We start from the raw sequence: 27,896 nt of genomic DNA, 5'->3' as shown, positions 1-27,896 counted from the left end.
GATGACAGTCTTTCTGGTTTCCCTGGGCAGCTCTCATACCCCTAAACTCACAACTTTTCCTATAGGCTTGTTCTCCCATCCGAAGATGCCTCCAGGACACTCCCCTCTGAAGGTGCTTCCATTGGTCTTCTCCCTTACCTCCTGGTACCTACAATTGCTTCCAGCAATCCAGGTGGGGTTGGGCTGACGGGACCAACTGGGCACCGCCCCTTCTCCCAGGGCCTCTACCTTCTAGGAATGCGATCCACGACCCTCCATCGCTGCCTCATACATCATCCTCCCTGCCCCTTCTGTACGCCGCATCTCTCCGGCTAGGGCGAGCTCCTCAGCATCATTTCCCCGTCTCGTGCCTGGCACAGGACCTGACACAAAGTAGTTTCCCTAAAACCGCTGGTGGAATCAAACAAAGCATAACTTGTCCTGGGAAATATCAAAAGACTCCTTATACCTCGCGGGAATTAGGAAGCCGAAACCAAGTCTGCGGCCCGGCCTGCCCCTCCCAGCGTCGCCTCACCTCGCCTCGCTCCGTCTCGTCCCCCAGCCTCCCGCCCCAAGTCTCGCCTTTCCCTTTAATCGCTCCCTCCAACTGAGTAACCTCTCTGGGGCCTGTAAGCCCTGATGTTCCACTATATGTTGTCCCAATTAGGAAAGCCTTTAATTTTGGTTATTAGCAAAACGGCAACACCTTCTCTGCCATGGCCACGCCCCTTTGACTCAAGTTCTCCGGACGAACCGGAAGGGGTTGCGCAGCCCCTAGCTCCTAGACCCGGAAGTAGACATACCTCACGGAAGCCGGCTTTGGCCCTGCGGCTGCTGCCGTCGCCGCGGAGAAGTTGTTGGAGCTGGCAGCCTAGGAATGGTGAGACCTCGCGGTTCGCCTCTGAAGGTTCTGAGCAGAGTTGGGGGTGAAATGGAGTTTCCCAGAGTGCCGCCGGGGAGGAACCCCCCAAGGTTTGGGGCTCCGCCCCGGTAGCGCCCCGAAAACCTGCGCATGCGTGGACCGGACCGGGCCAGAATCTGGTCCGAGGTGTTACGCATGCGCAAAGGTGGCGTGCCGAAGGTGGGATGAGAATTGGCCTGGGGATTGGTCCCCCCTCGGGAGCCACCAGCCGGTGGGCATTAAGCCAAGGCTGCGAGAGCCTCGGGGTTCACTTGGCGCTTTGCTTTGAGATGCAGGGAGGACTTCATCGCCATTCCTGTCCCAAGCCCCTGAAACAGACCTGGACTAATCCCCCACCTTGGGTGTGCACTCGGGGGAGAAGGAGGGGCGGAGGGCCGGGGAAGGACGGGGGCGCAGACCCTATCTCAGTCGGCCCGAGGAAAGGGAGTCCCCGCCCTCTCCCCAGGTGTCTGGATACCCAGCCCTACGCTATGGAGCGGCGTGAGGAGCGCACCTGGGGGCAGGGCCGGAACGCTGCGCGGAGAGCTGCCCTGGGCCGAAGGGGCGGGACCCGACAGCGGCCGCCCCAGAGAGTCCCCAGTACCTGAGTTCTCTGGGGGTTAGGAGCAGGCCCCCCAGGGCGATTGGTATTCGCGCAGTTCCGAAACCACGTTTTTTAGCTTCCACGAGGTTCCACCCACTAAATCTTTGGCCAGAGCTGCAAGGGAAAAAAACAAATGAGATGGACTGGTTGGAGTTCTGTCTCCCTTTCCTCTCCCTGCTTTGGCCTGGGAGGGGGAGGGCGGTGCTGCTGAGCTGAGTGGGCAGCTAACGAAAAGAAAAAATGAGCTAAGAATCCCTTGCTTCTTGCTAGTTTATAGTCAAGGCTCTTAACCTAGTGGCAACTAGTAGAGTTAGAGTGGACCGTGAACCCCCTGAATTAGTTTGTTTGTACATTTTTCTGGAGTCCATAGTTTTTATCATATTCTCAAAGATGTCTGTGACCTCCAAAAGGCCACTGGTTTATCACGGTCATATTGGCAGAATAGAGCCTTGTGTCTCTTCTCTTCGTGTCTTCCCTAGCTTATGGCACCCTGGGGGATCTGTTCCAGTATAAGGAGGTGAGGCTGGCCAGTTGGGAACCTGAGCCTCAGAGAGCCTCATTTCTCCTTTGCAGAATCTCCTCTCAGCCTCTAAGCTCACCTGGTCAGAATCCTTGGATGAGCCTGTGGGACCCTTCCTCCTAGCCCTGTGGTTTGGAACCAGTGGCTTTGGGACTGTAAGAGGATGGAAAAAGGTAGTATGAGGCCGGGCCGGCTCCCCAAGCGCTCAGGCGCCAAGCATCTGCTGATTCCACCCGGTGCCTGGCACATAATGTCTTTCGGTCCTGGCTGGGCATTGCCACCTCCCCCTGGGCCAACACCACTCACGTACCTCTCGGCAGAGGCCACAATTGACTGACTTGCTGTTGAGCTGCCCCTCTTTGGCATGGCTGCATTTTGATGGCAGAGGGAACAGTTATGCCCAGAGCCCCGTGTGTCGGCATCACCAGTCTGACCTGAGCACCATGTGCTGCACGACATGACGCGTGGCACCGGGAGAACTGCCCAGCGTGGAAGGTCTGGGCCAGGTCTGAGCCCAGATGGGATCTGGATGGCCAAGGAACTCCCACCTTAAAACATCAAGTGTCAAGGAAGCAGGGGAGGGGCCAAGAAGGAAAGGGAAAGGGGGGCTGAGGAGGGGTCCCATGCACTGAGGCTCAAGGCTCTGCTAGGCACTTAGGAAGTCTGAGTTCACCACTTCTCTTTTTCTAGATTCTCAGGGGCTGCTAGATTCATCCCTGATGGCATCAGGCACTGCCAGCCGCTCAGAGGATGAGGAGTCACTGGCAGGGCAGAAGCGGGCCTCTTCCCAGGCCTTGGGCACCATCCCTAAACGGAGAAGCTCCTCCAGGTAGTAAGGTTTGGAGGGCCAGGGACTGGGCAGGGCCATCAGGTGCTGCATGCCTTCACCCCTGTTGGGAATGGCTGTCTGAGCCCCTCTGGGGCCTAAGGGTTGGCAGAGCCTTGTGCTTTTCCTGTCCCCGCCAGATCCCTGACTGAGGACAAGGGAGGGAGGTCTTAGGTCTTTGCTATGAAATCTTTGTGGTGCAATACCCTGTCATTTCAGTGGGGTGGAGCTTAGCAGTTCCATACCCCATCCACTGAGCCAGAGCAGTTAGCATCCTGCCAGGAACCTGCTCTGTTTTGGAGGTTGGGTGGGTACGAGTGGGTACTGGGGAGGGGGCAAGGAATGCTCACTGGGTAGGACTCTCTACAGGTTCATCAAGAGGAAGAAGTTTGATGATGAGCTGGTGGAGAGCAGCCTGGCTAAGTCCTCTACCCGGGCAAAGGGGGCCAGTGGGGTGGAGCCAGGGCGCTGTTCAGGGAGTGAACCATCTTCCAGTGAGAAGAAGAAGGTGAGGGATTGGGAGATGAGGGGGGTGGAAGGGATGGGGTCCAGTGCCAGATTTTGTGTTTCCCCACCACCTTTGCCAGCTGGCAAGAGCCTGCAGAGGAGGCTTGTGAGAGGACCAGGCTGCCCCAGTCCCATCCTCAGATGCCTCCCTCCTGGGAGCACATCTCTCCCTGCTCCCCCTTTCTTGCTGCACCCCCCGCCCTGTCAGTGCATCCTGTATCACATTCTGTGTGGGAGGCATGGAGCGTGCATCTATTCTGGGAGCAGACAGCCTGTTCCCAGCATTGCTGGGTGTAAAAATAACCCCCAGGTGGCATTGCTCTGGCCCCAGACACTGTACCAGCAAGAGTGTTTTCCTGGTGTTCTCCCCACCCACCCTCCACTCTGGGGTTGGGAGTGCCACCAGCAAAGAGAAGACCCCATATGGTTCAGGACTATGTAGAAGTACTTTGGCGGGGGCTGGAAGGGGGAGGGGCAGGTATTAGAAAGCTGGGCTCCCTGCCTGTGCCACTTATTGTTGGGTGGGACTCGGGCTGCCACACAGCATGTAAAGCTCTGGGCCCAAAGCCCCAGCTGCCCTGATGCCAGCTTTGAACTCACTCTGTGCATGTCTTCTGCTCAGGTGTCCAAGGCCCCCAGCACTCCTGTACCACCCAGCCCAGCCCCAGCTCCCGGACTCACCAAGCGTGTAAAGAAGAGCAAACAGCCACTTCAGGTGACCAAGGATTTGGGCCGCTGGAAGCCTGCAGATGACCTCCTACTCATCAATGCCGTGTTGCAGGTAGTGTTTTCCACCACGGGTTTTGTGGTCCCCTTCCTCCCCCAGCCTCTAGTTCCCAGCCCCCCAGCTAACCCAGCAGTGCCCTGTGGGTCGCAAGGGAAGGGCTCTTTCCAGCTCTAAGGCCGAAGCAAACGTCTCTGGGGCCTTGCAGACCAACGACCTGACATCCGTCCACCTGGGCGTGAAGTTCAGCTGCCGCTTCACCCTTCGGGAAGTCCAGGAGCGCTGGTACGCCCTGCTCTACGATCCTGTCATCTCCAAGTGAGTAGGGCTGGCTTCAGCAGCGGGGAAGTACTGGGGACACCAGAAATTCGCTCCTGGCAAAGAGAGAGTTGTACAAGGGCCAGAGGAGGGGCCTAGGAGGCAGGGCCCCTGGGGCCTTGCATCCTCTGGGATGAAACCAAGACCAGCCAGGCTTCAGAGGGAAGCTTCTTCCTGCTGCCAACCCTTCTAGCCCTGGCTTGATGCCAGAGGCAAGGGGCTCTGGAAGCCAAGGAAGTAGCATGGGGGGAAACTGATGAGATGAGTGCTGGAAGCCCTGTCTGCACCATCATGTGCGTTGTGGTTTTGGGCAGGTCACCTCCCAACCTTTCCATACTGACCTCCCGCAGTTTCTTCCTCCATAACAAGAAGGGGCTGGAATAGAACACCAAGGCCTCTCCCATCTCCAACAGCCTGAGTTCCAAATAAACCCGTGCACGCATGCGACACCCACACTTCCTCTTCAGTCATTCCATTTAACGTCGTCTGAATTGGTTGGAAGCTTAGCACCCAGCTATCCCACAGGCCCTAGCACTGCTTAATTTGTAGCCATGGCACTGATACAATAGGAAATGGGCAGGGCTCAGCTTGGGAAAGAGGAGGCGGTGGCCAGTGGCTAACAGGTGGCATCTTTTGCCAAGTCCGGGTGAAGGTCTTGGGGAGCGAGCAGCAGCTGGTCTTAGGATCTCCCTCGGGACCGGCCTCTAGCGGGCTATACCTTCGCGTCTGTTCACGGGGTTGAACACTGGAACTTCAGTGTCCTGAGTTGCTTATTCATACTTTTGTCAAACCCATGAGGCTACAAGTGCCATGCTAAGCCTTGGCTCTTCTTCTTGAGGGCCTGGCCTCTAGTTCTGCATCTCAGAGGCCTGCAGGCTTTGGGGAGGTAGGAATCCCAGATTCCCTGACACCCTCCCTTCAACCCTACCCTGACCTCTGTCTGCCCCTTGCCCAGGCTGGCCTGCCAGGCCATGAGACAGCTGCACCCAGAGGCCATTGCTGCCATCCAGAGCAAGGCCCTGTTTAGCAAGGCTGAGGAACAGCTGCTGAGCAAAGTGGGATCGGTAAGTCTGAGAGGTGGTCAGGTTGAGGGGCCGGACAGGGTGGGAGCTGGACCACCTGGAAAACACTGATGTGGGGAGACCCCAGTGCCTGGAAACGTGCCTGTGCAGATGCATGTACCTCTGCAGGGGCCTTTGTGGACAAGGTCCTCAGGAAGAGCCAAGCCTGGCTCCCCAGGCGGCCGTACCTATCAATTCTTCCTGCTCCCGGTGGGGACTTGGGCAGAGGTGAGGTGGTAAGACAGAGGCCAGAGTGAGAAAACCCAGACGCCTAGAGTATGCTTCTTGTCCTCCAGACCAGCCAGCCGACCCTGGAGACCTTCCAGGACCTGCTGCACAGACACCCCGATGCCTTCTACCTGGCCCGAACTGCCAAGGCTCTGCAGGCCCACTGGCAGCTCATGAAGCAGTATTACCTGCTGGAGGACCAGACAGGTAACTGGCCCCAGGAACTGGCAGAGTGGCTGTGCACATGTGAGCGTGAAGTAGTCGGGCTCAGCTGCCCGCAAGTGCCGTGTAACGAATGCCTCTGTGACCCCCAGTGTCTTGTTCCCCTCTTTGCAGCAACAACCTCTTCCTTCCAGAGGGAGGGAGAGTAGTGGAATGGTCTTCGGCACCGTGTTAAGGGAGCCAAAACAGCCTGGAATCCTGAACAAAAAGTTCAGGCAGAGTTGTCTACCACTTCTTGTTTTTTGTTTTTTGACATATTTTGTCATTACATAAATAATACATTGATATATTCTTCATGAATAACATTCAAACATGAGCAGAATATGAACGTCCCCTTCACTGCTCACTTGCCCTGTGTCCCACCCTGGAGATGATGACTTTTTCTAAACCTTTCTGCCCCTTTCCTCTCTCCACCTTCCTTCTCGCTGCCTCTGCTCCCACCAGGCAGTCAGTCCTGTCAGGCTGCCTTTGGGCCATTCAGACATCCCCCTTGGGGCTTCACACCCAGTCTGTCTGTCTTTCTCCATCCCCAAGGGCCAGGATGCTCTATGTTTCCTCTTGTCCCTCACCAACAAAACTCTCACTCCTCTGGTGAAAAATAGCAGGAAAGCAGTCTGATTCAACTAAAGGGAACTCTTCAGGGACATTTGGGATTCAAGTCAGACTTTCATATGCAAGCACACTCTACTCTTATTCCCAAATATTGTTGCCCTTTGCCTTGCACATGGTTGTTTGCACTGTTCTGAAAATGAAGCTCAGCCGTGCCCTTCACCTTACTACTTGGTTCTTGCAGCTTCTAGTTCTTGAAAGATCTTCCTACAAAAGGATTTTAGGAAATCTTGTCAGAGAGAGGCCCCATCTTTCCTTCCTAAGGGTCTCTGAATTTGGGGCCCAGTGGGCAGCCCTCTTTATTCCTGCAGCTTCCAAGTCTCTGCTTCTTCCTCAGGCTCAGATATCACTGAATGCCAGCCGCAGGAACAGACACTGGCTAAAGTTTACTTTTGCTGCTGTAGCTAGCCCCTTTGTCACTGTTTTGAAAGTCATTTTGTGTAAACTTGTTAACTTAAAGGTTTGATGTTTTGTTCCAGAGTCATCTTGTGTGGGAATTTGATTTCTCCTTTGCTGTTTAGAGCTAGGAGTCCCTAGGAACAGAGAGTGTACACTGCTTAGCTATCAAGTCGGTTGAATATTAGATCCATGGGATTCCAGGCAGCCATGGTGGGGGGAGGGGGCTTGGTAGGGCTCCATTTTTCATTTGGAAAAAATGAAACTAATTTCATGACCCATTAACATGACATGACCCGTAGTTTGAAAACACTGGCTTAAGCTGGGGCCGCTCTTCTCTGGCACATCCTTTCTGAGTGGGAACTGACCGGCAGGTGCTTCTCAGCCCCTTGCTGAGTGGCCGAAAATGTTCATGGCATGTGATGCGGTAGAAGGAGCATTTTGGGTTTGGAATCAGGAAAGCAGGGCTTGACTCCTGGCTCTGGCCTAAACTGGAGTCACGTGGTTGAACCCTCCCTCCTGTGTCTGTTCCCTCATCTCTAAAGTAGAGCTAACAGTAGTGCCTTCCCTGCTTGGTTCAAGGCTATGAAAGTTAGAGCCCTTTGCAGGCTGAAAAGCCCACACAAAAGGTCAACTTTAATTCCCTCTTTTTCTACAGCCATCTCTCCTCTTGGCTAACCCCTAGAATGCTTTGTGCCAAATTAGCATGTAGCCGCATCTGGCATACACTCCGTTACCTGTGTCAGGTTAGCTTTTGTTGATTTCAGCACGAAATTCTTCCCATGGGTTCAGTCTCTAGTTTGTCCCCTTACTTCGGTTGTCTGCCAGCAGCTTGGGGTTGAGCGGGAGCATCGGCACTGACCCTCTTTCTGTCCTTTGTTCAGTGCAGCCGCTGCCCAAGGGGGACCAAGTGCTGAACTTCTCTGACGCAGAGGACCTGATTGATGACAGTAAGCTCAAGTGAGTGGCAGGGACCACGGAAAGGAGCAGAAAGCTAAGTGTCTGCAGGGGGCAGAGCTCCCGGGGCTGCCCGGCCTTGCCTCTCCCGCTGCGGAGCATGCAGCCAAGCCTAGATTCAGCCTGTGCCCCAGTTGGAGCTGTTGGTGTCTGGTCTCCCTGCTGAGCACCTCCCCCGCCCTGCATTGTTCCTCACCCCTACCCCCACCCTAACCCCAGGGAAGGAGGCTAGGCCAAGGCCAGAGGAGCAGCCTGCTTGGCCACTTGGCTAACAGACTGAGGGATACCCTAGTGAGCCCAGTAGCACCTAATGGTGATGGTGGGTGAGTTGGAATGGTGAGGAGCCTGATTCATCTTCTCTTTTCACCTGCCAGGGACATGCGAGATGAAGTCCTGGAACATGGTGAGTGTGCCCTGGTGGGGACAGTGAGGGGATGGAAGCTCCTGCTAGAACAGAGAGAACCAGTGTAAGGTGCTGGTGACCTTGGAATGTCCCTCCTTACATCCCCCCTCACCCCAGAGCTGACAGTGGCTGACCGGCGCCAGAAACGAGAGATTCGGCAGCTGGAACAGGAATTGCATAAGTGGCAGGTGCTAGTAGACAGCATCACAGGTGAGCAGGCCAGGGGACCTGTCGTTGCCTGGCTGGGTGCTTCCTTTTCCGAGCCCCTGACTCCTTTCCCTCAGTAGACCTTGCCCTGGCTCCCTGCCTTCCGCCCTGTGACCCTAAGGGGTGGGCTCTTCCCCGACCTGAGCTGCTCCTCCCCCAGGCATGAGCTCTCCGGACTTCGACAACCAGACGCTGGCAGTGCTGCGGGGCCGCATGGTGCGGTACCTGATGCGCTCACGAGAGGTGAGGCAGGCCTGGCTGTCCCGTCCCCGCCCCCCGGTTCCTAGATTTCCCTCCTCCATCAGTCTTTCCCTCACTGCCCTTTCTGTGTCTGGTCCCTGACTTCTCATCTTTCCCTGGCCTGTGTGGACCTGTCCTCCAGTCCTCAGGTCCCAGCCCTTACTTGCCCCATTTCCCCAGATCACCCTGGGCAGAGCAACCAAGGACAACCAGATTGATGTGGATCTGTCTCTGGAGGGTCCAGCCTGGAAGATCTCCCGGAAGCAAGGTACCAGCAGAAAGCAGTGAGGATCTCCATCCCGGTCTCTCGCTTGGTCTTGTGGGAACCCTCGTGGGCCAGCTGGGGCTGAGGACCTGGCATTTCAAGATCTCTAACTTAGGAATCCTGGGTGCCTTCTAGCCTATCCCCAGGAAGGAGAGGCTACATGGAGGCTTCCCCCATCCTGTCATCCCCCTTTGCCTCTGCATTCCCATAGGTGTCATCAAGTTGAAAAACAACGGGGATTTCTTCATTGCCAATGAGGGCCGGCGGCCCATCTACATTGATGGACGACCTGTGCTATGTGGCTCCAAGTGGCGCCTCAGCAACAACTCTGTGGTGGAGGTGAGCTGGGAGGGAGGTGGAGAGGCCAAAATGAGATCTGGGGCCTAGTAAGCCAGTACGTGGGCCTGGCCCACAGTCCTGCCTCTGTCCTCAGCCACCCTTCTCTCCTGCCCACAGATTGCCAGCCTGAGATTTGTCTTCCTCATCAACCAGGACCTCATTGCCCTTATCCGGGCCGAGGCTGCCAAGATCACGCCACAGTGAGGAGTGGTGGCAGGACCATGGGCTCTCTCCAGCCTCAGTTTCCCCTGCCATTCCAGCCCTCTGGAGCTGGGAACTCAGGCTCCTGGAAAAACCAGAGTGGGCAGCAGGAGACCCAACTGCTGGCCCATTGATCTGAGCCTCTGCGGGAGGGTGGGGCTGGCCCTTGGGAAGTCCCTGAGGCTGGGACCCTCCGGCTTCCTTAGAGCCAGAGCCCCTCCCCCTCTCCTCTCTGCAGACCACCCTCCCCTCTTGCCCAGAGTCCCACCTTCACCCCATGTCTCCAGCTGATTAGCTTCAGATTTTCCCTTTATTATTTTTTTTTGTAAATAAAAAGCACTGAGTTCCAAAGTAGTTTCTTTTATTATTACTTTTTAATATAAAAAATGGAGGGACAGGTGAGACAGGGGCACATGCAGGGGATGGCAGAACCCTTCTCTAGACTCAGACCTGTCCCCCAGCCTGCAGAGGGAGATGAGGAGGTCAGAGGAGCAAGCTGAGGAGGGGCCCCAGGAGCAGGGGCCGAAGACTCCTAGCCCGGGGCCCGCCCCTGAGGCTCCAGCTCACCCTCTGTGAGTCGGGGGCCAGGCCCTCCTTGGCTCTTGGGCTCCCTGCCCTGAGCCAGCGGGCAGCACGAAGTCCCAGGGGGTGGCTGCTGCCCTTCCTCCACCCCACGGTTGGGCAGAGCCACAGATGGCAGCATGTCTGGCAACACTGAGTTCTGGGGCTGGCAGTCAGACCCCTGTGCCTTCTTCCTGGGTCCACTGGACTGTGCCAGAGCCATGGCAGCCAATAAGCACCATCTCCAGGCTATGGGGTTCCCAGGGCAGGGCCAGGCCCCCTGACCCTGGCGGGGGCTCACCAGTGCTAGCAGCCTCAGCCTGGTTCACGGGCTCCGGGGGCCCAGTCCTAGCCCCTTCTTCAGGAGGCGGCGACCCAGGGGTGCTGGGCTCAGGGCAGAGTTCTCCTGAGCCAGGGGGCTCTGAGTCTGAGGTGGAGGTCCAGAAAGCTGTGGCTCGAGGCCATGGGGAGCTCTGAGATGCTGGGGGACCCCAGGGCCAGGGTGCCATGAGGGGAGGGGGCCCTGGACGAGGGTGGGGCCAGGTCCCACTCAAGACAGAACCAGCTGGGGGCTGCAGGCAGTAGGAGGACGCCCCAGTGTCCACACACAGGGGCTGCAGAAGCCCAGAGGTGCTGGCTGGGCGTGGCCCCTCTCCGGACACCCGAGGGCACGGGCCCTCCCCATGGGGCGCCAGGACAAGCTGCACAGCCTGGCGAAGTGACTGCAGTCCCTCGCGCATCTGCAGCACCTGCTCAGAGAGCTCCATCACCTTCGGGGGCGGGAGGGGGGCAAGGTCAGCATGAAGTCAGGACCGCAGCAGCAGCAGTGCTCACCTCCTCCCCTCCCTGCCTCCACCTTGCCCTCACCCACCGCCTGCTGAAGCTTGTCCAGCGTGTCCATGTTTCTTGCCTCGCTGGGCCCGAGCGGGACAGTGAGCAGGCCGTTCTCTGTGGACAGTAGGATGGGGTTATCAGCGGGGGCTGGTAAGAGGAGACAGACAGTGCAGGGTCCAGGCCTCTGCCCCAGTTGGCACAGACCACATTGGCCTGGCAGGGCCTGACGCCAGGAACGGCCACTTCCAGCCTTGCCCGAGTCACTGAATTCTGCCCAAACTGCTGGGGGCCTCAGGCACACTGCCGTGCGCTCTCTCCCTGAAGAAGCTGCTCTTTGTGCCTGTCTCTTGTTCTGTCCCCCAGGGACATGGACACTCCTGGGAGCTCATTACTTGGCCCACTATCAGGACAGCCCGGCCTGGCCAGGGGCCGCTTACAACTCTGCTCCCCAGCCCTTTATCCCCTCCACGAGCCAGACATTGTGCTAAGGGTCTTAGTGATATTAATCTTATTTAACATGCACAACAACCGTTTTACAGACAGGAAGCTGGGGCAAGAACCAAGGTCACGTTGCTGAGAGCTGACAGCAGAAGTCCATTCCCATTCACAGCTACCTTCCGACACCAAGGTGCTAGTCTTAACCACCAAACTCCTCCACCCAAACCATGCAGGTGAGTGAGGGGAGGCGACTTCCAGGCAAAGTCTGTACTCTGCCAGTTTCTCAGAGGTTCATGGGGCAGAGGGGCCGCCCCACCGACCCGGGTCCCAGTACCTGGTCCTGGGGAGGGGCTACTGCTACATTCTGGGCCAGACTGGACGCGGAAAGAGAACTTGGGCTGGTCAGACCCACAGCCGTCCTCAATGCCATCGACTACCCTGTGGACCCAGGCGCCAGGACAGCAAATCAGTCGACAGGCAGCCACCGCAGTGTTTCACGGGACAGGATGCCCCAGTGTCCACACACAGAGGCTGGAGGAGCCCAGAGCTGGGCCAGGGGGCTCGGGCCCCAAGAGAAAGGTAGGTGGTCCCTTCCCCTTGGAGCTTGCAGTTTCGCGGAGGAGCCAAGCTTGAGTACGTGGAACAGCAAGAGAGTTCTGAGCAGTGTATGGCCATGCACCTAATGGTGGGGTGGGGCAGCAGGGAGGTGGAGGAGTCAAGGAAGGCTTCCTGGAGAAGGTGGGCTTGGACCAGGCAGGCTGGGGGGATTAGGATGGAAGGACAGGCACCTAGGGCAGAGGTGAGCCTGGTGAGGACCCCCGCCCCCTCACCATCATCTCTGCCGTAGTGTAGTGGCCTACTCACCTGGGGCTCAGATCCGGGGGCACATTCCATGGCACAGGGGGCAGCCGCAGCCCCTCTAAGCTCCGAGGGTGAGCAGAGGGGCCAGCCTCAGCCTGTGAAGCCCCTGCCCTGCCTAGCCGCCCTCTGCCGCCCAGACGGGGCCGGGGCGCGGTTCGACGTGGGGATAGCAGCTTGGCGGCTGAGGATGAGGAGGTGCAGCCGGGGGACAGCAGGGGGCTGGAGGGCTCATCAGCTGGGGCTGGTGAGACTGTGGGGCCCTGCTCCCCGTCTGTCTCCTTCTCCTCCAGTGTGGACATGAGGGTGTTGTCGCCACTCAGGGAGCTGGTGTCTGCCTGGGGACAGTGGGGCACAAGGAACTAGCATGGATAGCCCCTCTCACCTCCTCCACCCAGGCCTCATCTTCCTGGGGGGAGGAGCCGTTTTTGTTAACAGGATACCCAGTATCTCTCACCCTGCGAGGAAGAGGCTCGTGGGGGAGGCTGCTTTTCTGCTGCCACCACGAAGCCACTAAGCCCCGGAGGTGCTCGTTCACTGCCCCTCAAAATTCTAGCCAAGTGTGGACACATCACTCATCTACTTGGTCCCTCGGCTAACTGAACTATCCAAGAGAACATTGTATTAAAAACTGGTTTGGAATTAGTGACATAAGCTGGGAAAATTCAAAAACCCCTCAGAGGGGGCCGAGTGGTTAAGTTCGTTCGCTCCGCTGCGGCAGCCCAGTGTTTCGCCAGTTCAAGTCCTGGGCGCAGACATGGTACCGCTCATCGGGCCATGCTGGGGCAGTGTCCCACATGCCACAGCTGGAAGGACCCACAGCTGAGAGTATACAACTATGTACCGGGGGACTTTGGGGAGAAAAAGGAAAAAATAAAATCTTTAAAAAACAAAACAAAACAAAACCCTCAGAGCAGTCCTGTTTTACCATGAAGCAGCAGGGGGCGCTGCAGGGCTCTCTTTAGAGGCAGCCTGGGGGGCTAGTGTGGGACACTGCCCAGCCCGACCCCGGGGTGTCAGCCCTCATCTGTGGCCTGCAGGCTCCTTATCTGGTACCAGTGGACTCGGCTTCCCACCCCTGACTTTGCTCTGCACGGGGCCAGGCTGTCTCAGATGGGCCAGGGTGAGCCGGGAGGGGTGGCTGAGCAGGCAGGGCTGGCCTCTAAAGCACTATGTGTGTGGGTGTGAAGGGGCAGGGACAGTGTAGACCTCCCACAACATGCGCAGGAGTGTTCACACCAGGCCATGTGCTCACACAACACCTCCACAAACCCTAGCCTCTGCCCACCAGGCTCCCCAGCCCACCAGTCCCTCCATGCATGCACCCAGCACCCTCACCTCCGCAGTGCCTCCACCAGCACCCAGGTTGTAGCTGAGCTCCCCCCGGAGTCCCCGGCTGAAGCGTGGGGCAAACTCAGGGTACAGCGCGAGGCTCTCATGCAGCCCGGCCAGCTGCAGACACTGCAGGACGCAGTACGTCAGCCCCTTGACATCGGCATTGGCCTTGACCACCTGCTCACGCCGGGGCAGCTCACAGCCGATCAGATCACCCTTCCCTGGGGAGAGGAAGCAGAGGTCAGCAAGCCTTGCCCCTCAGCCCTCAAGCAGGGAGGTAAGTGGAGGCTGCTGAGTGGGGCCTTTCCAGCCAGGCCCCCACTGTGGGCCTTGGGGCCAGAAGAGAGAGGAGCAGAGGGGCCCAGGCCCTGGCTGACCCTTGCTGCCTGCCTCACTGGCTCTTCAGACAGGCTTGGGGTAAGAACTCTGTGACTCGGGCGCTCAAACTCATTTGGGATCAAAACCACTGGGCTGAAACACATCCCAATTTTGGTGCTGAGACAACCAAGCAGCCACCAATTCTAACAGTTCCCACCTGCCTGTGGATCAGAATCCCCTGGGAAAGACTCCCAGGCCCCATCCCTACCTATAGAGTCCTAATATCCATGGGGGACCCCACAATCCGATGGTTTTCAAGCCCCACAGTGATTGAGGTGGAGCTTGTCCAGGCACCAGTGTGTGGAACCAGCAGGTTCGTGCCACAAGTGACACAGTGAAAATGTCAGGCAGCCACCTTACTTCATCTCCCGGAGCCCTGGTGCCTGGTCTGTACAATAGGTCCTGTAGTTAACTGAGATGGTGGTGCTTTCTTGATCTTACCAGCAGGTGTCAGTGGAGGGTTTCCCACCACTCAGCCGAGACTGCTGCCCCCTGGCTGACAGCAATTGTAAAATGGCATCAATCAGAGTCTGCATCCCTATGTTAGACAGGTTAAATTGTGGGGAAAAAATGTGTGTCTTCAAATCAATGCAATAGGGTGTCTCCCATCAGGGACATGGCGGGGATTAAGTGAGTTAGTGTAGATAACGTGCCTGACACACAGACAACCAATCCAAGTTCATTTCCTTCCCCTCCCTCCTGACAAGAGTCCCCGTAGGTCATTCCCAGCAGGGGTGGCATGCCGTTGGGGCTGGGGTCCCCAGCACTCACTGCCCCTCACAAGGCAGCTCAACCCACTGCCAGACAGTTCACAAGATTAGAAAGCGTCTCCTTCCCCTTCAGGAAAGAGACGGATGGCTGCCACCCTGCTGCCTCCCGCTGCCTCCAGAACTCACTGAGCTCGGAGCCCTCCTCTAAACGTTCGTGGACTTTTGCTTAAACTTCAGTGTACAACACATCGCTATTAAATCTTATTTTCTTGGTTTCAGGCCATCCTTCTGTTTCCTTCTGAGAACTGTTTGCATCTCAATGTGATCCTCTGATGAATGAGCTCTTTCCCCTCATGTGTGTCATCTGGAAATAGGATGCACATGTATTTCTTGTCTTCATCCAAGAGATGAGATAAAAATGAGAAACAGGACAGGACCAAGGACGAAGTTCCGTGCCATTGGTCTCAGGGACCAGAGACTGCCCTCCAGGCTGGCATCTCAGCCAGAGCCTTCAGCTCGGCTCATCAAGATCCTCCCGGCACCGGCCCAGCACACCTCTCTTCGCCTTGCCCTTCCTCCCTCACAACTGACTTTGCACACAATTGGCTGTTGCTTCATACACAGAGGCGGGCAGAATCGACAGTGCTGGATGTACGGTGAGCCTTAGCTGTCGGGAGTAGGCAGGAAGTACCTGGATGTTCAACCAAGGAGGCAGGTGGGGGACGGGATGACGGCAAAGCAGAAAACCGGGTCATGGGGAACCAGGCATTCCTGGGGGTGTCCACAGCCACCAAGTCCACAGAGGAAACAGTCCATCCAGAGCATATGGGCAGGGCCAGGCTAGATCGAAGGTGGCATAAGTCCCAGTGCTAGGAACATTCTAGAGGCAGAGGCCTGGGTGCAGGCAGTGGCCATTCTTGAGGCTCCATCTTAATACCGAACATGGCTATTCTGAGACCCAGTGTCCGGGATCAGGGAAGAGATGCTCTAGCAGGACTCATGCCAGCTCCCAGCCACCCTGCTTCCTCGGCTCCAAGCTGAAAACCATCTGTTTAATAATCCACTTGACAATCTTGCTTTGGAGTGGCCAGTCTACAGTTGTCAAAATCTGCCTTTTTGCCCTTCTGGATCTCTCCAGGTCTCCATAATTTCTCAAGGGTTGCTGGCCATACGTGAGTGGCGGTAACTCCGTTTGCTCAGAGGCCTGGCGTAAACTGCATCCAGGCTCAGAAGCTGAACTCAAGGAACGATGCAAAGCGAAGGACGAAACAGCCTCTGGCCTCTCTCAGCTCCGAAACCACTTGGTATTTTTTCCTCCTCTTTCCTGTTGGAAGGTCATCTTCTTCAAGGGAGAGAGAGTGGACACACAGTAGCTGCTGGGCATCTGGTCTTCCTGGTTCTCCAGGTTAGTGACAAACCTCAGCCCCTCCAGGCGTCAGCTGTCCCCACGGTGAGTCTACAAGCGCTTGGCTGCCTGAGGATTCGGCTGTGGTGGGGGTGCCACCTCCCTTTCATCCCGTGTTCCATCCCGGGTGTGAGGCCCTTGATTACGCAGGCAGATCAGTGTTCCTGCCCTGTGCGTCACTGATGGGAGCCTGCCACAGCCCTGGAGCGTGCAGCCCTGAGGCTCCTGGAATGCTCGAATGTGCCTTCCTGAAGCCTACGGTGCGCGTCCAACCCCCTGAAATGGTGCCCTTCCTGCAGGACATGAGTCTCCCCAGAGCAGCGCCCCAAGACTGGCCTGCCAATTCCTTACCCTCAGAGCCTCAGTCTCCTACACAAAACAGGAGTGACGAGAGTTCCTGCCCCCTGGGTCTGGGAGGTTTGCTGAGATGAAGCAGGTAAGCGGCTGGGCACAGGGCCAGGCGCTGTGAGACCCTGGGGTCAGCACTATGGTGACGTCAATCCCCCCACTGCATTTCTTTCTCCTTGTCTGGGGAATTGATCTCTCTTTTTCTGGCCAAGAAGGAAAGTACACATGCTGAGTTGGAACTCCACTGTCACCCTCACGCCCCTGGGCCTGCCCTGGGATCCGCCCTAGGATGGCAGCATCTCACTTCTCCAGGCCCAGCGGGAGCCCCACAGGATAGCTTGCGTCCCCCCTTTTCAGCCCAGCCTGCCTGAACACTCTCTCCAGCACTTCCATCCTCAGCATTTGATTTTCTTCCTTGACAGGAAGTGCTGCTCCCCGAGGGCCCCTCACAGACTAAAGGCTGGTCCCCAAACACTCGCCAGATCTTTTCCACCTCTTTGTGTTGTTACCTCGTGGTCACTGGGTCTGCTCTGAGCTTTGCCCAGGGCTCCATCCTGGCTGTTTCTCCCTGGGTGGCCTTGCCTGCATCCCCTCTCTGGTCTTTCTGCAGATGGGGCCACGGTTCCACCTGCCTCCCACAAGCCCCCACATTCTCCCACCCTCACATACCTAGGATGGCAAGCACTGTGCCGCCCTTGAGCACCTCCATGGAGCCGGAGCAGACGAAGTAGAGGGCCTGGAGGGCATCACCTTGGTGGATGAGGTACTCGCCGGGCGTGCAGAAGGCAGGCCGCAGGGCCAGGGACAGCGCCCGCAGGCAGCCGCGGCTCGCCGCCTCAAACAGGGGCAGCTGCAGGACCTCCTTGTGCAGGTGCATGGCAATGTCTGCGCGAAGCTCGTCTGGGAGGCTCTGCAGCAGCTGCAGGTGGGGACCAGGTGGCAACAGTCAGGGGTTGTGGGGGCAGAGCGGGAGGTAGCCTCCAGCCAACCCCTTTCCACCCTGGTGGGCCTCTGGAGCAAGGGGAGGCATGGGAGGGACTCCTGCATAGCATCAAGCTCCACACAGGGTCCCATCAGTGAGGGGCTATCTCTGCCTCCCTCTCCATCACTTTAGACGCCCCCGCCCCTGCCCCCCATAAACAGCCCAGCTTTCTTCCTCCTGCCTCAGGCTTGGACATCAGTGAGCAGAGCCTCTTGACCTAACAAGGGTAGCGAGGGGCCTCCCAGCTTCTCGGCCACCCTCTGTCCCAGGCTGCTGTCCCCCCAGGAGAAAGCAGAGGCAGCGGGGCCAGAATTCTGCATCCCTTGCCCCTCCCCCAGCCCACTCCTGGGAATTTTGCCCAAGCGCACACCCTCGAGGGAGCCGAGGCTGAGAGGGCCAGACCTGGAGCCCTGCGCACCTCAGTGGTGTCAATGCCGTTGTTCACGGCCCAGGTCGCCTGGAAGTACTCGAGCATGCGCTGCTTGAGGGGCTTGGGGATGCGGTGGATGCGAATGTAGTCGCGCAGGTCGCGGGTGCGGCTATGATACAGAAAGCGGCGGGCGTACATGCGCTGGATGATGGCCGTCACGTTCCCAAATACCACCGCGTGCATCAGTGCTGGGGAAGGTGGCGAGAGGGGGTCACCTCCAGGACCGGCCTGGCCGGGCCTGACACCATGCTGGACAGGTCTGCCTCCCCTCTCCACATAGTCCTACGCAAGGCACAGGGGCCGCAGTGTGGCATGGAGTCCTGCAGCCGAGTGGGCTCTCCCAGCCCTGGCCTCGTATTCCTAGGGCCCTTTAAAGCAGAAGTGCCTCTGGGAAGGACCTAGGGCCCCTGGGTGAGGTGAGGCGGGTGCGGCCGCCTGGGGCCAGAAGTCTAGGAGTGGGCAGGGACCAGGAGAGTGGCAGGCCTCACCGCCGATGAGCATGGTGCAGATGGAGAAGATCTTCTCCGTGTCCGTGTTGGCGGACACGTTGCCGAAGCCCACGCTGGTGAGGCTGCTGAGTGCGAAGTAGAGGGAGGTGATGTAGGCGCTGCGCAGGGACGGGCCGCCCAGGAGCTCCAGTCCCGTCCTGTTGGCCTCGCTGCTGCCGCTGCTACAGTTGTCACTCTGGCCAGAGCTGTTCCCCACAGCTGGGCTCCGGCCCACCAGGTAGTATGGGGTCTCCAGTCGGCGGGCCAGCTCCTGCAGCCAGCCTGGGGAGGGGGTGGGATAGCACTGCTGCACTGCGGTGCAGGTATCCCCCGGGGCGGGGGGGGCGTACGGATGCAGATCCACCCCCCGTGGCTTCCTGCCACTTTCCTCCTCTGCCAGCCCGGCTCAGCCCTAACCACCTCCTCAACCCTCAGCAAGACAAGCACATGAGGACAAGGCTGTCATCCTCCCAGCGGGCTTCTATGGTGCTGAGGATGCAGCAAGGAGCTTTTGGGCCTCTTCCCTGTAGCTGGCGCTAATCCCAGCGGTGGGCAACAGGCCCAGCTGGAGGGGGCAGAGGGACTGGCGGGGCCCACTGCACCAGCCACAGACTCGCCCCCAGGGCCTGGTGCGTGGGGCCACCTCCTCTGCCCTGTCCTCTCAGACTCCTCTTGCTCTTCCTCTGAGCTCGCCTGCTCCAGGAAGCCACCCCCCATTCAGCCTCACCCCTCCCACAACCACACAAATCACCTACCCTCACGCACACTGACATGGACATGTGCAGTGGACACCATTGAGGCTACCCATGTGCTCCACACAGTTGAGAGAACAAGGACATGTGCACTTGGGCACGTTCACAGGTGCACGGCTACAGCCACTCACACAGAAAAGGCCTGTGGACACTGGGGACAGGGACAAGGGTACACAGGTACTCAGCCACTCGCACCCAGGTAGGGGACGGGACACACCTGCATGGACATGAGCTCACAGGTCAGGCCACAGGCAGGCAGGCACCTGTGCACACACAGAGGCTCCTGAGCACACGTAGACACAGGCCGAAGAGGGCCAATCTCCCTGTCAACCCCACTTTCTCTGGCCTGGCCTTGGCAGGAGGAGGGAGCCATGGCTTCCCGAAGTCACTCTGAACCTAGCTGGGAGTTTGTGGCAGTTCCAGGGTGTTGGATGGGGGCCATGGGGAGCAAGGCACAGAGGGCAGGCGGGCTGAGGTAGAGTGGAAATCAGAGGGTGGGCTGCAGTGGAACCCACTTCTCCACATGCACTCTGTGTCTCCCGCCTCAGCACCACACCCCCCCCACTCCACACTCTCCCCAACACCTCACACACACGACTCCCTGCGGTCCCGATTCCCCTCCCCTCACCCACCCACCGTTCACTCAGCAACCTCACGCACGTGTGCCAGGAGCTGGGGGGACCCACAGGAGCTTGCTGCAGGGTGGGCCACATGTCAGAGGTACACACAGCCCAAGTGCCACACGGCAGGGCTCCAACCAAGGTGCTTTGGGCTAGAAGGCCTCCAGGAAGAGGGGACCTTGGTGCTGGGTCTCAGAGGATGGGTGGAGTTTTGATACAAAGAAACTCAGAGGAGGTCCTTCCCCACCTAGGAGAAGGCGCGGGCCAGCGTAGAGATGGAGACAATGGGCAAGGAGCTCTGCTTACCCCGAGTGTGGGGTTCACACGGGGGCATCAAATCCCAGGCTGAAGAAGTCGGGGAGATGTGTTAAGGGCTGAGCCAAGGTAAGGATTCAGCCCTGTACTTGAGGCGTGTGGTGAGAATGCACGGGAACAGGCAACACTTGTCAGTCATTATTGAGTTGGGCCCCTGAGGTGACGCCAGTTGCCAGGTGAGGAGCATGGGGGGCCATAGGGGCCAGAAGCAGGGGGACAAAGGGAGGGTGGCAGAGGGGCCTCTCCTCTCTGTCTTGGCCGTGGGGACATTGGCAGCTCCTGGAGCTGGTGGTGGGATGGTGCCTCCATGTGGGGAGGGTCAGGCTGGCAGAGCCTGTTCTGGAGGCTGGTGGCTTTCATACTGAGAGATGCCCTCAGCATTTAGCACAGTCTTTTGAAAATCCAGCTCATCTCCACCGGCCTAGTGGGAATCTGGAGCAGGCACTCTGTCCACAGCACGGGCAGTGGAGCAGAGGAACCAAGGCAAGGAAGCCACAGGAAGGCGCCTCCCGCCGACAGAGTGGGGCCAGCAGGGGGCTGCCCTCCCCACAGAGACCTCCCTTCCAGGGCTGGACTTTGGGAGGTCTGGGTATGGCTCCAACGCAGCTGGGGGGGAGTTTCCCCAGAGAAAGAAGGGAGAGATGATGATGTGAAGGACTTGGAGATGCCCCAAATGTGAACTAGGACCAGCCTCAAATAGGAGGAAACCACTCTGGAACTTGGGGTTCAAGGGTGAAAGAATCACCACATGTATCTGTAAAACAGCCAGCCCCCCACATCCCCATGTGCTCCCTGGTGAGGCTCAGAGCCCCTCTGGGAGCAAAAGGTGTTCTGAACGTCAGCTCAGCAGCCCCCATGAGGTGGTGAGAACAGAGGAGCCACATGGACGCAACAACCAGGGTGTCTGGGTCCTGTTGTGGAGCAAGGGTCCTGACCAGAGGATTTAGGGTCAGGGCTTTATGTCACCATTATCTATCTCCGGCCCTCTGACCATGTTCGCTGGGTGACTGTCTGACCCCAGAGCAGCTTCCACCACCTTCCCTCTGAGAAGGGCAGGTGCCAAGGAGCTGACACTGCCTGGAGCGTCCCACTTCCGTGTGCTCAGCAACTAGAGCGCTCGGGGACCATCCAAGCGGGTCTCTGGGTGACACAGCAGTCTCCACGGCCTTGGCGAGGGAGAGATGGCTGGCAAGGAGCCTCCTCATCCCCGGGAACTGATCAGAGCAGGTTTCTAAGGCCAACCTGGATGCCTGGTGAGCCCCCCAGGAGCAGACGGTCCTGAGAGGCCGTCTGAGCAGCTGGCCTCCTGCCACTGGCTGGAACCGGCCCCAAAGGCCATCTGTGGGAAGCGGACAGGGCTGGAGGGCCTGGGGAAGAGAAGGCGCGTTCAGTTTTGGAGCTGTGGAGTCTGGAGGGTTAGAAACAGCCGGAACAGAATGGTTTGGAGTTAGAGGGAGACAGGACGGAAGTTGGGCTGTGGTGGCGCCATGGAATGGCCAAGGGAGAACAAGCAGAGGCCAAGGAGAGATTGAGGAAAGCCTGGAACTGGGAGGGGTGGGTGCAGGAGGAGGCAGGGCAGGGGGCAGAGCATTTCCAAGAAGCCCGGCTGGCAGGGTCAAGGGGCTGAAGATTTGGTCCTAGAAGGTCACCGTGACCTTCTGGGTGACATTTTGGGATGAGGGGTGGGGGTGGAAGCCCTCCTGGCAGGAGTTAAGACGTGAGTGGGAGGTGAGCAGAAGGAGGAGCTGTGGAAGTGGAGGTGAACTGAAGGAGAGCGAAGGCGCTGCTGGGACAGCGAAAAAGGCCATGTTTTAGGGTAGGGGCGCTGAGAAGCAGCTGAGAGAGATGCGGGCGGGCTGGAAGTGACAAGAGTGGAGAAGGGGCCTCAGCAGCCAACGTGGTGGGAGCGAGCTTTGGAGAGGGTGGTGAGAAAGTGCCAGGCATCAGAGGAACCCAGGAGGGCAGCAGCTCCCTGCACAGCCTCCTCCTGAGAGGGGTGAGGCTACCAGCCAGGCGGGGGCTTGAAAAATGTAACAAAAATTTGGCCACGTGGAGGCCATAATGGGTGAATGGGACTCCCCCAGGCAGCCCACTACGCTTTCTCCACAATGCCTGGCTGCTGGGGAACAGGCCTGCCTCAAGGTGTTGGCTCTGTTACACTCACATCTACACACACACATTAGCCCCCACATTCTTCTTGCAAACACATGCCTCCTTGCACACATGCCCCCTGACACACACACATGCAGAGTCGGACATGGATCTCTGATACCTTGTGTCAGCTCACAGACATAGCCTGATAGACGCAAGCCTGCCCTCATGTGTCCCCGACACACGCACACTCAAGCAGACATATTCCTCTGGCACGTATGTACGCACACACACCCCTCCACACGGGGAGCCTCCGGTACCGATCTCGGGCAGCTCAGACGCGCTGCTCTCGATCTCCCGCTGGCCGATGTAGAACCACACGCAGGCCACCCAGTGGGCGAGCAGGGCGAACACGGCCATGAGCAGCGTCAGCACCACGGCGCTGTACTGCGAGTAGCGGTCCAGCCGCGGGAGCAGGCGCAGCAGCCGCAGCAGCCGCACCGTCTTCAGCAGGTGGGCCCCAAAGTACTGGGGGGTGGGGACAGAGGGTGGTCACCCCCAGGTCGGCCCGCCTGTCCCGCCCCAAAGCCCACCCAGCCCAGCCACACTGACCACGTTGACCTTGAAGGCATGGAGCAGGTCGAAGGGCAGCGCCGCGATGACATCCAGCAGGAACCAGGTGGTAACGTAGTGGAGGCAAATGGACTTTGGGGCAAACACCACCTGGCCTGACTTGGACACGAACGTGGTGCGGAAATTCAGCACAATGTCTGCGGGCAGTGGGGGCGGGAGTGAGCATGGGGTGCGGGAGTAGCCGCTCTTTACTGGGCACCTGCTCAGTATTTGATGCTGTCCCAGGCTCTTTCCATGTATCACCTCGTTCTCACAGTAACCAACATTGTTATGCCTACTTGACAGAAGGAGAAACTGAGGCTTGGAGAGGCCACGACTGGCTCATATGACCCGTTCCTTGCAGAGACTTGTTTGGAACCTGCAGGGTTCCGAGGTCTGATTTTGAAGCCCACAGGTCACCAACGGCGGGCGGGCAAGGGAGACACTTGTGGGGCACTGGAGCCATGCAGACGTCCCCATCAAAGCCCAGGGGGCGCCCGGCATAGGGTGGGGAGGGAGGCACAGAGCGCACATACCGAGAATGAAGAGGACCTCCACGGCCAGGTCGCAGACGCTGGGGGGACCGCGGGCGGCGCTGGGCTCCCGGGCTGTGCTCACGCACACGCTGTAGGGCACGGTGACGGCCACGTAGAGAGTGGCGAGCAGGATGAAGCCGTCCCAAGTGGCCCTCAGCGCCCCACAGTGCAGCAGGATGAAGGGTGACTTCCGGATGGCGGCTACTTTATACTCGGGCAAGTTTGGCTTCTCCCCAAACACCCCCTGAGTGAGGCAGGGCGGTCGAGGCAGGGAGCACAGGACATTGGCACAGGCTGAGTTTGGATGGTGTCCGGGACAGGCATCCACCTCCCTTCCCTCCCTGCACTCTCAGAGCAACCTCTGTCATAGTCGTTAGAGTCCCCGTGTTATAGATCAGAAAACTGAAGATCAGCTAGGTCAAGTGACTTAGCTGAGGTCACACAGCTGCTTAGGGGAGGAGCCCGGATCGAGCCCATCTGACCCTAAGGCCAAGACTCTCCTCTATACATTTGATGGATCAGGCATTCCCTCCCTCAGCAACAGCCCCAATGCCGGTGGGGCCTGGGCAGCCCCCTGGACATTCTCTCTGTGGAGGGCTCAGTTCCCCTCCTCTATCTCCTCAGCCTGCCCTACCCTGCCCCACCCCCAAACACACACCCTAGTGCGCACTCCACCTTATTGAGCTTGTGCTTGCCCTTGGGCTGCTTCTGCAGGTGCCCAGACAGGTGGTAGAGCACAGCCCGGCTCCGCCGCCGGTTGGCATTGAAGCCTTTGGCTCCTGCCCGGCCATATCGGCGCCGGCCACCGCCTGCAAAAGAAGAGGGGTTCGTGAGGATGATGGGAGGAGCGCCCACACACACAGCACAGGGTCTTGGGTGTAGGACAGCAGTTGCTGCTCTGTGGACTGGTCTGGCTCATTGACTGCTGGGGGCTCTGACACTCCTCACTTCCTAGGGTCACTCGCCGACCCCAGCAATGGGCAGACCTGTGGGTGCTTACAGACACCACTCCCAGCCAGCTTCCAGGAGAAGGAGGTCTGCCCCAAGGCAAGGCAGGAGAGGCCTCCACAGGGAAAGGCCTGGGTGAGGAGCCGGGAGGGGGTTCCCGGGGTGGGGGGTGCTGAGCAAGCAGGAGACCATCAGCAGAGTTGAGGGAGCTCAGAGAAAGAACCCAGGGGTCCAGGTACAGGGGCCACTGGAGCCTTACATCATGGAGGGCTGACCCAGGCCTGGGGGTGGAGGAATGGAGAGAACCCCCAGCATCCTCAAGTGGCAAAGAGCTTTGGAGCAGCTTCTGATGACAGCTGTCTGAGCTGTCCAAAGGCCTGTCCCAGCCCTTGGAGGATACAAGAAGGGACAGACCTCACGGGCTTAGATGAGGGCTTCGGCCAGGCTGCCCCAGGCAGGTTTGTGTGAGGAAAAGGCTCCAGGTGGGCTGGGCTCAGCCTCACTAATTGTCAGGAGATGGTACCTCACAGGCAGGAGTGGATTTGTCTACTTTCAGACTCTTAGTAAAGCTGACTTCAAAATGCCAACTTTGTCTCAACTGGTCTATTTGGAAACACTCTTTCCATACCTGGGCAGCACAGGCCTCTCAGCCAGCAGAGTGGCAATGAGTCCAGGAGGGGTGGGGGGACCCACGAGCCCACACTGGGTGCCAAGGCCCCACCCGCCCAGGCCTGAGGTACCCAACACCCCAGCCACAGCAGCGAAATCAACAGCCCCACCGGCACCCACCTCTCTCCTTCCAGTTGTCGGGGCCCCCTCGGTTCTTGGTGTCACTGATGTCCTTGTGAGAGACCAGGAAGAGGGCCACCTCCCCTTTCTCGTTCTTTATGGGTATCACATCCAGAAGACACCAGAATGGGAGCCCTGGGCACAAAGACAGACTCAGCCCGGCTCTCATTCTCCGCCCTGCCCAAGGCAACAGGGACTCCAGTGACACCCCTGGCCAAGACACAAGCAGGCTTGGGGCTTTCCTCGGAGCGGAGTGGCATCCTGGCTCCGCTCAGGACAGGGCTTGATGGAACAGGGCAGGAGAAGGCAAGGGAGAGCAAGGTGACCATCAGACATGTGTGTCCATTGATCTGTCCTGCTGACATGGGGACATTTTTCTGCTGGGGTGGGAAACCCAAGATGGGAGACTGAGCAGAGGCTGAGGCTGTGGTGAGGATGGAAGAGAGGAGGGGTCGGGGCAAGAGGTGAGGTGGAGGCAGAGGAGATGGGTATGTAGGAAGATGGGATGAGAAGGGAGACGCAGACAACGAGAACGGAAAGGAGGGACAGTGGATGGGGTGGGTGCCAGGCTTGGTGAGACCGGACAGGTGAGGCGGGCTGGCCAGGTGGCCCCTCACCGCTCTTCCGGTACAGGATCAGCTCTGCCTTGAACTCCTTGTGCTCATCCAGGGCCTTGCGGATCTGCTGGCGGACGAGCTCACTGGTGTCTGGCCCATAGAGGAAGGAGCAGGCGCAGCCCCGCTGCATGACCTCAGCCCGGGAGAAACCCGTGAGGTCACAGAAGCCATCAGAGCAGTAGACCACGGGGAAGAGCCCTGCCACCTGGGCGTTGCCCAGCACGAAGTTACTGTCTGCAAGAGAGCACCTCTCAGAGGAGCGTGGGGTAAAGGGGCATGGGGTCACCCCTCCTTTCCCAAATGCCTGCAACCAAAGGGTGGGTATTAGAAATCCCAGGAATCCTGCATGTGTGTGTGTTCGGGGGGCAGGCAGGAGCTGTTTATGACCAGGAATCAGTGCGTCACCTGTGTGTCAGTGCCCTGCAAGGGCCCACTCCTAGCAGCATGATATGAATGCATTGGAGAATCAGCATGGGTGAGCCTGAGGTTGGTAACTGCGGCCCTGTGTGGGCATTGTGCCCTCTGGAGTGTGTCCTGAGCAGCCTGGGGTAAGGGGCGGGGTTGAGGAGGCCCAAAGGAGGACTGCAGGCCTAGCTCTAGGCCAGCCTCAGCCCCACCTCTACCTCTGCCAGGCTCACTCACCAGCCAGGTACCCACGCTGGCTGTCTGGCTCCTGGCACTGGGCCCCACCTGGACTGGGAGGCCGTCAAAGCCACCATCCATTCTGCACTCTCTGTTTGAGCCCCAGCTGCCTGACCTGGCTCAGGAATTAGTGAATGTGATGGAGAATTGGGGTGTAAGAATGATAGCTGAACCCCAGAGCCTGGAGCCAGGAATGTATTGGGGAGTGGGGGGCGCTGAATCAGCAGGCTGCAGGAGCCAAGCACACAGCAAAGCAGATGGAGAAGCCTGGGGGGCGGGTGTTGGGGGTGGGGGGCCCATCCGGAACCGAGACTGAGACCATAGAAGACGTTAAGTAGAGAGCTGGGAAGCCCCACTGGGGGCAAGTGTGAGGGAGTAGGAGAAGGGAGGGCCTTTCATGACTTGCCCTGTGCTCAGGACCTCAGGAACCCAGGATCCAGAAGCTCTGGTGGGAGCTTCCAAACTTCCCTAGTCTGAGTGGGAGTCCCCAGACCTATCTTTTTGGGGCTAGAGGGCTCCGTGGGTTTAGGCTGTGAGGTGAGCTTGGACAGTGCGCTCCTGAGTCCCGCCTACTCCATCTGGTTTGCTAATCTCTTTTCCAAATCTGATTTTTGAGCCCTCCGGGCTGTCCCTGAGTACCACTTCCCTGCCTCCCCTGGACTCCGCCAGTTCGAGGGTAGTTGGTCGGATAGCGCCAGACGCAGGGATGGGATGGATTAGACTGACTAGGTGGGGTTCACGCCCTAGCGAACAGACTGCATCCTGGGCCCAAACCCGGACACTTCTGGCCGTTTTGCCTGGCCTGGGGTAGTGTTGACTCCGAACCTTTCGGAGAGACGGCGTCTGGAAGGAGATGGTGGTCCCAGCTAAAAACGGGGAGCAGGGGTGAGGGGGAGAAGGGAGGGAAAGAGCAGGAGGGCGCCAGGCCGAGATGTAGGGTGCAGGGCCGGCGGGAACCCTGGCAAGGGACAGCTCGTCCGCGAGCCAGTGGGGCGAGGGTCGGACTCACGCGTGCCGTCGAAGCGCGTGGCGATGGTGTCCAGGAAGGTGTTCTGCGGCGCCAGGAGTCCCCGCATGGCCGGCATCTTAGGCGGCCGTGGCCGCCCGCCCCATGCCTCCGGGGCGCGGGGACTCAGCGCCGGGGGAGGGCGCCCAGCTAGGCCGCCCCCCGCCGGGCCCCGCGCCCCCTAGCGCGGCCGTCGGGGGGCAATGCCCACCCCGGGCTCGCAGGCCCCGCCAGCCGCCCGCGCGCAAGGGGGCGTCCCCGCCGTCGGGGCCCGGAGCATGGCGCGCGGCCCCTTGCGCCCTGGCCGCCCACGAATCCCGGGCTACGGGCCCTTCGCCCGCGGCGCTCTCTGCACCTTCGGCTCGCGGCGGCGGCGGCTCCCGTTTCGGCTGCGGGTCGGCTCCGGCTCGGGCTCCGCGTCCCCGCAGCTCCCTCCGTCTGTCGGGGAGAAGCTGCAGCCTCCTTCCCTCCCTCCCGCGCCCGCCGCCTGCACCGGGGTAACCATGGAGACAGGGCACACCCAGGCAGGGCCGCCTTCTTAAAGGGACAGGCCACCCGCCGAGGGATTCTCCCTCCCCTCGGGACCTCGGTGGGGGCAGGGGAGGTGGCGCCCCCCCATCCCCGCCAAGCGGGCCGCCGGGGCCGCCCCACCCGCCCCTCGGAGAACGACGTGCGAGCGCCTGGTCCCGCTCCG

At 59.1% G+C, this 27,896-nt stretch overlaps 3 protein-coding genes and 1 long non-coding RNA gene across 12 annotated transcripts in view; 1 reads left to right on the top strand and 3 right to left on the bottom strand.

Moving 5' to 3' along the window:
- PRPF40B (pre-mRNA processing factor 40 homolog B) overlaps positions 1–981 on the bottom strand; it is a 58,270-nt gene extending 57,289 nt beyond the window's left edge. For 2 of the 3 annotated variants that reach the window (XM_070621212.1, XM_070621209.1), the window contains exon 1: positions 783–981. The gene's annotated coding sequence lies outside the window, so the exon portion shown is untranslated. The remainder of the gene's footprint in view (positions 1–782) is intronic. The other variant, XM_070621206.1, reaches the window with a different exon arrangement.
- Positions 604–9,858, top strand: MCRS1 (microspherule protein 1). Of its 5 annotated transcripts, none has more exons than XM_070621217.1 (15): positions 647–859; positions 2,058–2,177; positions 2,695–2,833; positions 3,200–3,338; positions 3,960–4,118; positions 4,270–4,379; positions 5,335–5,443; positions 5,737–5,875; positions 7,780–7,855; positions 8,227–8,255; positions 8,373–8,465; positions 8,623–8,705; positions 8,883–8,970; positions 9,179–9,306; positions 9,424–9,858. In XM_070621217.1, exons 2-15 carry the CDS (start codon positions 2,168–2,170, stop codon positions 9,508–9,510), a joined length of 1,389 nt encoding a protein of 462 aa, XP_070477318.1. In that variant the 5' UTR covers positions 647–859; positions 2,058–2,167; the 3' UTR covers positions 9,511–9,858. The 5 variants fall into 5 exon arrangements, with proteins under 5 accessions (XP_070477315.1, XP_070477318.1, XP_070477316.1 ...); XM_070621215.1 differs by having other exon boundaries at positions 722–859; positions 2,058–2,510; XM_070621218.1 differs by lacking the exon at positions 647–859 and adding an exon at positions 1,008–1,242.
- On the bottom strand, positions 6,563–7,832 carry LOC139083577 (uncharacterized). The gene is made up of 2 exons (XR_011540415.1): positions 7,633–7,832; positions 6,563–6,706 (listed from the first exon to the last, which is right to left on the bottom strand). It is a non-coding gene; the product is annotated as an uncharacterized lncRNA (long non-coding RNA).
- KCNH3 (potassium voltage-gated channel subfamily H member 3) lies at positions 9,852–27,896 on the bottom strand. 3 transcript variants are annotated; one of them, XM_070621195.1, is made up of 15 exons: positions 27,558–27,896; positions 25,555–25,788; positions 24,938–25,072; positions 23,876–24,009; positions 23,201–23,444; positions 22,665–22,822; positions 22,373–22,580; positions 18,275–18,556; positions 17,775–17,974; positions 17,044–17,293; positions 13,537–13,754; positions 12,205–12,536; positions 11,675–11,778; positions 10,940–11,016; positions 9,852–10,838 (listed from the first exon to the last, which is right to left on the bottom strand). In XM_070621195.1, the coding sequence occupies exons 2-15, from the start codon at positions 25,682–25,684 to the stop codon at positions 10,242–10,244; spliced, it is 3,069 nt and encodes a 1,022-aa protein (XP_070477296.1). In that variant the 5' UTR covers positions 25,685–25,788; positions 27,558–27,896; the 3' UTR covers positions 9,852–10,241. The 3 variants fall into 3 exon arrangements, with proteins under 3 accessions (XP_070477296.1, XP_070477294.1, XP_070477295.1); XM_070621193.1 differs by lacking the exon at positions 27,558–27,896 and adding an exon at positions 27,206–27,420; XM_070621194.1 differs by lacking the exon at positions 27,558–27,896 and adding an exon at positions 27,206–27,338 and having other exon boundaries at positions 25,555–25,784.

This window comes from Equus przewalskii, chromosome 5, assembly GCF_037783145.1.
Source record: "Equus przewalskii isolate Varuska chromosome 5, EquPr2, whole genome shotgun sequence".
NCBI classification, from domain to species: Eukaryota; Metazoa; Chordata; class Mammalia; order Perissodactyla; family Equidae; genus Equus; species Equus przewalskii.
The sequence above is the reverse complement of the archived record's forward strand: the minus strand, read 5'-3'. Positions and strand labels throughout refer to the sequence as shown.